The sequence below is a fragment of the Diachasma alloeum genome, unplaced genomic scaffold (assembly GCF_001412515.2).
Source record: "Diachasma alloeum isolate Michigan unplaced genomic scaffold, Dall2.0 Dall_scaffold_00724, whole genome shotgun sequence".
Taxonomy (NCBI): domain Eukaryota; kingdom Metazoa; phylum Arthropoda; class Insecta; order Hymenoptera; family Braconidae; genus Diachasma; species Diachasma alloeum.
In genome coordinates this window covers 78,074-87,672 of record NW_021680855.1, presented here as the reverse complement: position 1 = coordinate 87,672, position 9,599 = coordinate 78,074, and the positions used below count along the sequence as shown (strand labels likewise).

The 9,599-nt window shown below is 37.1% G+C and overlaps 1 protein-coding gene across 1 annotated transcript in view; it reads left to right on the top strand.

Moving 5' to 3' along the window:
- Window positions 1–214: 214 nt before the first annotated feature.
- The window catches only part of LOC107044395 (nuclear transcription factor Y subunit C-8), a 20,619-nt gene continuing 11,234 nt past the window's right edge, over window positions 215–9,599 (top strand). The window contains exons 1-4 of the mRNA XM_015266256.1: window positions 215–1,056; window positions 1,246–1,318; window positions 1,869–1,962; window positions 2,217–2,393. Of these exons, the coding sequence (XP_015121742.1) occupies window positions 1,015–1,056; window positions 1,246–1,318; window positions 1,869–1,962; window positions 2,217–2,393 (386 nt within the window). The 5' untranslated portion in view covers window positions 215–1,014. The remainder of the gene's footprint in view (window positions 1,057–1,245; window positions 1,319–1,868; window positions 1,963–2,216; window positions 2,394–9,599) is intronic.

The following is a 9,599-nucleotide window of genomic DNA, read 5'->3' as shown; positions in this document are numbered from 1 at the left end:
GGACTAAAATGGTTGTGCTTACGTGGACATGGAAATTTAGGCTCTGACCCAACTTTTTTCTAGCCATATGGTCAATACTGCCACTAAATAATTGTTTGACGAAGAAAAAACTTCCAATCCAATTTCTACTCCGATGGTAAGTTCCATTACCTCATAATGGAGTGAATGCTGACATCACTCCATTTTTATTGGCACATAATAATTGTGACCGATGGCGGCTAAAAGGAATTAATTAATTCAGTGTACATCTTTGGGTGCTACCGTCGTAGTTCACACCTGCGCGCGTAGATATTCTGATTGTTAATGGTTTTTCAGTTCGGCTAAAAAATGATTTGAAGCATTGTATTTTTTATTGCAGAAAGTGTTCTTATTAATATGTCACACGTGCATCAAGTTTCGTGACATTGGCTCCATTTTTACTTTCATGATGTGCATTTTTCTACACTTGCCATAAGAGCACGGGCTAAATTGCTTGTTTTTAAAATTATTTATTTCATTTGAACCATTCTCTTTAACAATCTGAAACTTCGTACAAGGCTTCGAAATATATCGCAGAATGTACTTGAAAAATTTCATAAAATTGGCTGCATTTTTTTTTACCACGCCGGGTTCATCGCTAAGCCTATCATATGACAAATTGATGAACAAATAATTTTTTGAATAATCGCTTGAGAAATTCATCATTATTTTACGCCAGATATACCTCAGTATTCTGCCTTTTCTCTCATATGACGTAACATAAGCTCAAACTACGCATTCAGTATTGTGAAGTAATACTTTTGCTCAGACTCAGTCTGTCAATAGGTAGGTACGTACGCAAGTGCAACAAAGAGACAGCTATAACTGCATTGAAGCTCTGATATATCGGCTCAGTAGCGTTCGTAGCACTGCATTGAGTCTCCCTAAAGTGCCGCGGAGCATGCGGATGTTGATGAAAACAAATAAATTCATTGCGAATAACTCTCTTCGCCCTATTTCGTAATAATTCTCCTCCGAAAAGTTGGAATTGTGAGGATGCCCAGTAAGAAGAAAAAGTATAATGCTCGATTTCCAGCGGTGAGTTTATTATCCATTTCAAATTGATTCATTTTCTTCTCTCAATTACAGTTGAATATTTTCAGTACTTATAAAAATTATGGGAAATGTCTTATAAAACAGCGAAAATTATTACTTTGGTGTGCACAACACTCAGATGTTTGAAACTTCAAAACATTTACACTTAACCTCACTTTCATTTCTTTCTAGGGACGCATCAAGAAAATCATGCAGACAGACGAGGAAGTTGGAAAAGTGGCTCAAGCCGTTCCAATAATCATTTATATCCTTTTTTATTAATTCAACTTTAATTGCAGGTTCCACCGAAAATTGATTGAGATTTCTTGATTGTCATTTCTATGTAAATGTCCGCTATATTTATCCATCATAGTCGTTTTCTCTAGAGTTTTGCTGACTACTATGAGCCCAGCAAAATCTTCGGTTCTACTTTAGGTGTAGATAGATGTGAACAAGAATTCGCATATCAATCATTGGTGTTCTTGCACTCATGTTGTTTCATTATATTGAGAAATTAACAGCGTTCACTCCTCAATCTAAATCATGAAGTCTATTTGTCAAAACACCATTCCATTTTTTTTCCAGATATCTTACATTTCTCTAATTGTTTAAATAAATTTTTCGTTGCCTTGAGTTTAAATTCGAATTTTATGAATATAAATTTAGTCGTGAATAGATATCATAAAGATGTAACACTTAGATGTTGCGTTTCTAATTGAAAGTTGGATGTAGCAATGGAAGTGGTGTGATAAACCACTGCAGTGTATCCTTAGGCAGGTAATTTTATGTAAATCCTTAACTGCTTGATAATGCACCTCGGACATTGGAGCTATTTGTTCACTCTTTGCTGACAAAAACAATGCAGATAACGAATGCTAAAAATGCAAAAACCCTCAGTCCATCCCACATGTGAGTGAATTCATGCGTTATTCGTTCAATTCTGTATTAAAGGGGTCAAATTTGACGAATAGAATGTGACTTTTCTGCTCATTATTGAATCATATCGGCAGAAAGTGACTGAAGGAGGAATGTCATCCAATGTCTTTTGTTAAGATTTCCTTCTAGGATGACTCACTACTTCAACATTGATTTTATATCTAGGAAGTAGAATAGATTTTTTCTAAATTCCTGATTAATCTGCAGATTTTGTGGTTTTGATTTAGGAAGCAGTGCATCCTGTCTGAGAGCCGATTCGACTTTCTAAAGGACCTAGTGAAATGTTTGCCAGATGTGTCGGGAGTTGATGATGAGGTTCCCACGCCTCCTCTCACTCCGGCGCCTATAGGAATTAATCCAATGATTGGGACTGTCATGGTTCCTCGTCCACAACCTGATGCTAGGTAATTATTTATTCGAGATACTAAGGAGACTATTACACTTAGTAGATAATTACTCCTGCACTTGGAGAAAAAATGAATTCCTAAGATCAAGTTCATTATTGTTCCAATTCATTCCGTGATTGGATGCTGGAAAAGCTTAGAAATTTGGAAAGACGCTAGAGATTCTGGAAACAAGAATTAATAACTACCAAAAAATCAGTCATTGGTATAACCATTTATCAAGAATGCAACAGTTTTGTTAATTTGAAAAATTTACACGTTTTGATCGTCAATTCTTATTCAAAGGATGATCCAATCCAAGAATTTTTTTACTTCCAGAAAATCTTTGACCTTCCCCGTGTAAAATAAAACCATTTAGCCGATCTGCCGATTCCGACTGTCCCTGCCGCTTGACCTTTATGACCCTTGTGACCCATGTAATTACTCGAAAATTTTACTCAATAGTGCTGTTCTTAGTAGCGTAGGAATATTGTGCCTTGATTCAATGCATATTACCATGATGAATATTTTGGAGTCGAAAAATTCGATTCAATGTAGTAGTTCTCGATTTGATATTGAGATTTTTTTTCAATTCCTGTCCAATCGTATTTCTCAAACACTACTGATTAGACGAAGGATTAGGACGAAATTTGTTCATACAAATTATGGGCCAAAATAGGCAAATTTGCCTTGAGATTTTCCCTTGTAGCTCTCACGTCATTCTAAATAAATAGGTACGTGTCTGGTGCGGATAGCCACTCCGAAATGAAAGTTTTTATGAAAATCCTCTATTAGCTTTGTATTTTGAAACATTTTCATAGAACTGATTTTCAAGGAACTTTCAGGCAAACACAGTGAGTGTAAAAAGTAACCGTACACCTCCGATTAACGAAAATAACCTACGTTTTTTGCAATAAGGATTCAGTTTTTTATTGAATAACAAATTTTTATTGATTGTCTATACCTAAAAGTACAAAATTATGTACGGAGAAATTCTGGGACGAATTATTATTCTGGAAGGAAAATTAGAATGCTTAGCAGCCCACAACTTTAGGATATAAAAAGTATTCGTACACCGTATAGTATACGTAGTGACTACGGCATCCAGAACGATCTAGAGGTCATCCGCTCTGGAGAAATAGTTGTGCCGAGTCTCAATCCATTCCGGGACACTACGTCATCAACAGTCGTTTCGAAAAAATCCTCGTATTGTCAATTTATTTTAAAAAAATCCAAAAACAGCAGCCCCTCGAATACTAAAAGAAATTGCTAATGTCGATGGAGATAATTTATTTTGCAGTATAGTTCGAAACGTATTACTTACGTCGGGATACCACGGTAGATCTGCTCGGCGGAAATACTGGGTGAGTAAAATCAATAGGAAACAGCGATTGGAATTTGCAAAAAAATTGAAGGACAAACCAATTGAATTCTGAGATCGTGTAATTTTCTCCGATGAGTCAAAATATAATATTTATGGGTCCGGCGGAAGTTGCAGAGTGTAGAGGCAACGCAACACTGAATTTCCAAAAGAAAACTTAATTCCCACTGTTAAATATGATGGAGGCTCGGTTCGATATAAATATCCTGAAAGAAATCTTCAATCAAGCGCTGCCAAAAAATGGGCTTAAATAACATGCATGATAATGATCCCAAGTATACCGCGTGGAATACCAAGATGTGGGTACTTTACAACACCCCAAAATATCTCGAAACTCCTCCATAGTCACCGGACATTAATCCCATAGAGCACGTATGGGATTATCTCGAAGAAAAGATTCGTCATGAGCAAATTCCTAATAAACATGATTTAAAAAATGCTCTTTGTGAAGAACGGTCAAGAATAACGTTTTCTTACACTTCTAACTTAATTCATTCTATGCCACTCAGGCTTCAGGCGATTAGTAGCGCCAAGGGTGACCCAACCAAATATTAATAAGGGTGTTTTGAGTGAAATAATTGAATAAAAATATGGTTGTACGGATACTTTTTGTGCATGATTTTTTGGTCATTTTTAACGAATGATTTTTTTTCCCTTAATTCTTATTTCTATCTACAAATTTTATGAAGGAATAAATAGTTTGACGTTTGAACTTCAGTTGAGTACTTTTTTTGTAAATAAATTCCCAGGTATTGAGGAAAAGTTGCTCTTTTCTTTTTAATTTTCGGTGTACAATTACTTTTTACACTCACTGTATGCCTTTGAATGGGAAGATTAATTTTGACATTGAATGAGGAATATTCTCAAATAAAAAATGTTATAAGGATGGTCAATTGAAGGCGGCAATCACGTTCTTACAATCAATTGTTAAATTTAGCAGCAAAGCCGTAAAGCAAAGATAATGAGTCCTGTTGTCAAAGATAATTCTGCTAGCGTCGTCATTAGGTCCACGATACACGAGTTCGACCGATTAAATCCGATGATAGGACTTCGGAAGTTTTTAAGTGATCATCCGGGTGTCGTGCGTGAATCGTCTCACAAAAATCGAGAAAAAATTAAACTCACGAACATTCACAAAGTGACATTTAGCTAAATAAAGGCTAAAAACAATATACAATTAGTAACACCCAAGTTACTAACAATTCCGAAACAACTTTTCAGAAAAACGTTTGATCATAGGACTTACCGTCTGTTCTTTACGACTCGACGTTGTAGAGCCAAAGGTGCGTAAAAATTATGCTTATTACACACCTCTTTCGCCCTTTGACTCCACAAAGACAAACATTGTATTCTCCATTGATTCGCTTTCTATGGAAAATTCGCAGACGATTTTTTCATAAATAATTTTTAAAATGAACAATCTATTGCACAAATTAATTACCAACTCGGTTCAAACGTGAAATTTTCGTCAGTTACAGGGTGACAATTAGGAAGTTGCCTAAACTAATCGTTTATAACTTTGAAATGAGTGCCAGGAAAAAAAAAGAAAAATACATATGAATTGAGTAAAAATCGGATTTTTATTTGGAATTAGTTTCAGTTGAATCAGACACTTCTAATAGATACTTATTGACATTTGAAAAAAATAGACAAATTGAGCCAGGAGATAACTATTAATGGTAAATATTTTCGGAGTGACCTCCAATCGAATTTGCACAATAATCAAGCCGTTTTCGGAAACTATGAAAAACTTGTTCAATCTGAGATGGAAAAATACCAGAAATTCCGTCTCTGATGGCTTTTTTCAAATCATCTTTGGTCTCGGGTTTTTCTGCATAAACATTATCTTTCAGGAAGCCCCATATCTTCTGTTGTAACTGAGTGTGATGGGCCAGGAAGATCATGACGACGGTCCTCAAGAGTATAATACTTGATGGAATTATCAATTACTCTGGGAGAGAAAGTAATAAATACTTGAAAGTTTTAGTCAAAAGTGAGATTCTACGATGAAGTTAGATAATTTTTTTTTTATTCTCACCTTCCGAGGGTGTTTTGACTGGCTACTTTTTTACTTCCAAATTTGGTACGAAAGCCTCTATATGCTTCAGTATAGTTTTTACCTCTAGTATAAAAGCACTCGATAAGATATACTTTTTCTTCGTTTGTAAGGTTACTCATTTTGAAGTACACGTAGTGCTTCTTGTAGCGTCTCAATAGAAACTGACAACCTTCTAGTATATATCTAATGGACCTAACCTTCCGGGTCTCAGTAGGAAGCGAAGACGTGTGGGTATACTTTAGGCAACTTCCCATTTGTCACCTTGTATATGATAAAATGTGAGAAAATGACCTGTTTTCAAAGATGAGGAAATTCTCCATTGAAAACATTTCTTGATAATTCATATGCAATATGAACCATATGCATCCTCTTACGCAACCCGGATGATTTCCTGCATTTGATGTAATTCAATTCAATTTCTTTGTTCGGCCATATCCCCTTGTCTTTGAGTGGAGCGCAAGTGCCATGATTTCTCTAAAAAAAATTGTTTTGGCGTCATCTGTTCAATGTTTCAAAAAGCTCGAATTTAGAACAACATCCAATTTTCTTCTTTAACTACTGTTCCAATATTTAGGCGGCGACTCCAAATCCAGACAATTTTTCAGGTGTAGAATAACAAGATAGAGATGAACTCCCTAGATAGGACGAATGATAAGTGGATACCAAAAATATGAAACAACCTTGCATTAAATTTGTCTCATTTTTTTTACCCTTCTGAGTTCCGACTCGCAAACTATACGAAATCGCATCGATGTGATGGCCGTCAATCACAGCGCACCGCGTGATGTGTTTTAATGAGAAATGGTCATGCTGACCATGGTCATGATAAATGGGTCAAGCCCACTGAACTATTGGTATATTGAAACGGTGACGAATTTTCTAGAAAATTCCAGAATTTTCACAAATTTTCAATAAAAGCGAAGAATTTTCTAGATTTTCCTGTAAAAATGGAGAATGTTTTCGAATGATCTAGAAAACTGGAGAATTCTCTCGAGATTCTTAGAAAAATCTAGAATTTACTAAAATTCCGACAGAATGCACTGGCCGTTAGGGGTAGCTCTTAAGGTATGATGTGGGCATGTTCTTCTCGAGATCATATTAGTGCATTCTACGTACAGGCGTACTGCCGAGATTCTAGTCTTTGGGTTTCATATAACATAATGGTGAGGGAATAGGGATCGAAAGCTACAATTTCTCCAGTACGACTTTAGGGGCCATTTACACTGGGACTTCAAGTCACCTTAAGTACGACTAAGTTTATATCCAACCTGGCCCAAGGCTTGATGAAAATGTGGAGTTCAGATCAAATTTGCGTTTCCACCGACACTTGCACCGGAGTAGATATAAACTTAACTATAGTTGGTGCGACTTGAAGTCCCGGTATAAATGGCCTCGTCAACAGAGCAGATTTGAATTCCTCCTCCATAATAAAAAAAAATTACCTAGCAGAGATTTGAACTCGCGACGCCAATACAAACACAATAGGCGTGGTGGGAGATCTGGCCGCGAAAGGGGAATCTTATGCGTGCGTAAGTAAATGTAATGTAAACTTCCCCGTCCAAAACCGCCACCCCAAAACCGTTTTTATTTTTTTTTATGTACAAATTTCACAACATAGCACATATTGAGTTATACTTTTACCACAGAATGTTCCTACCGGCGATCCATCACAATTTTTATCACATAGTTTCATGCAAAAATGTGTAAAAGATATCCCACTTGACCGACTTGGCGCGATTAAAGCTATACAAAATCTCGGCAAGTAGCTAGATTCTAACTTGGAATTTCTATCATCTCAATTTTTGAATATCATTTTCATGATTTTCGTTATTTCTTCAGTTTTATACGAGTCGCGTCATGATCTTTAGGTTTTATTAATCCGTACTTGGAACTACAGATATTGCTCGATTTCACAACTTTTTGTAAACAAACCAACGGTCGCAACCATTCTTGGCGAAGTGTTTTTTTTACAAATAGCGATTACGCGAGACGTGATCACAGAGGTCAACCAGGAGGAACGAGTGGAATGATTACAAGTATGTCAAACACGAAAGAATAGTGGAGTGATCACAACCCAGACGCAAACACTATAGTTTGCCGCAAATTATTCCATCGTTATCGTCCTTTGCTTCAAACTATCGGATCAGGAGGGTCAAAAATGGACTAATCGTAAGAGTGAAATGGCCAGGAGGATGAAGGGGGAGTTTTGTCCCCCTCTCCCTCCGGTCGTTTAATGCGTATGAGCGATTCTTTCTTCCCTCCTGTTTAACCCTTATAACACTACTCTACTCGTATTTACCGTTTGACCCTCCTGATCATGACTTAATTTGTTCTGGAATGTTTGATTTCAAAATTATGAAATCATTCGAAGTCGATTGAAGTCACGATATCACATCGCGTGACGCCTTAAATCATCGAAAGCAAATCCTTCCAAAATCAGTGAAAAAATCGACTTTATTTCAAAGTCATGGTTTCACTCAATCATGGAGTGAGTACCCCTTCGTTTATCTTCGTTCGTTCGAACCTTCAGAACATTTTACTTTCCTAATCACTCCATCAATCTCTCAAATTCGAACTTTAAAAACGTATGACCATCATGAAAGTGCATCCAATAAAAATTTTAAATTAATGCCGCCACTGGCGACTTTCATAACGGATTCTCCTTCTTGTCAAGGGTGCGTTTCGGAATCAACTACTGTAGCTGCAGTAAAGCGAAATAGGGGTGCGTTTCGGAATCAACTACCGTAGCTGCAGTAAAGCAAAATTAGATAGGGTTGCAGTACTGCTACTGCTACTACGTCGATTGCGAAACGCGCCTTAGATAGGGTTACAGTACTGCTACTGCTACTAAGTCGATTGCGAAACGCGCCTTTGAACTGGCGACTTCCCCTTCCGCGTTGGCGACAGGACACACTCGGCATCTGGCAACCCTGGTGGTCGCAGCTCTCCACCGAACGTAGTTGGTCGCACGGTAAGAGGAATCCCCGCACCGTGTATTTTAGAATTTCGAGAAAAAAATTGAACAAAAAAAATTATTCCACGTTCACAAGTAATTTTGAACTTTCAGTGAATAGAAAACGGGGGTGTGGAGCCGAAATAGTTGTCAGATAATCTAAGAACTCGATTTGAAAAAGTGCGAAATTATGAAATTTTGAGGTTAAACATGGGGATTTTCAGCGAGTCGAGTTTTCAGAAGATTTTAATAATTCATGGGTGTACGTCTGGACCGAAAAAAAGATGTTGATGTATTCCATATATTTGAAAGTAGGAATACAAATTTTTATGGATTTTTCATTTACCAAGTTTTTGTGTGAAAAGAAAAAATTAAAAAACCGCGGGGTTCCCTCATTATGCGATCAGTTAAGGGTTAAGGAGAGCCTACAATAAACGCGCGTCATTCGTTTATGTCACGTTGCTAAGATAATTAATATATCTATATTTATTGGAACACAATGCAAGAGAGGCACTGATCCTTATATATAAAGGAAAGCATAATGGCTGCCGAATGAAAACTCGAATTGAAGAATGTCGAATCGATTCACCGAAAGTCGAAGTCGAACGGACGTGTTCGATCATGAACGTATGAAACAGAAATAGAGTGTCGTTCGAATAAATTGCCACATGATGTTATCTTCAGAGTCATTGCCAAAGAGGATAGACCTGAGTAGAGGCCCGGATCGGGGGGTTTGACTGACTCCAAAAATGTTAGTTGGTACCCCACGGGAAAGGCGGCGTCCCGGTCGAATTGTCGGTAAATGTGAGTCGGGTGCGTGAGTAACTCGGCAGT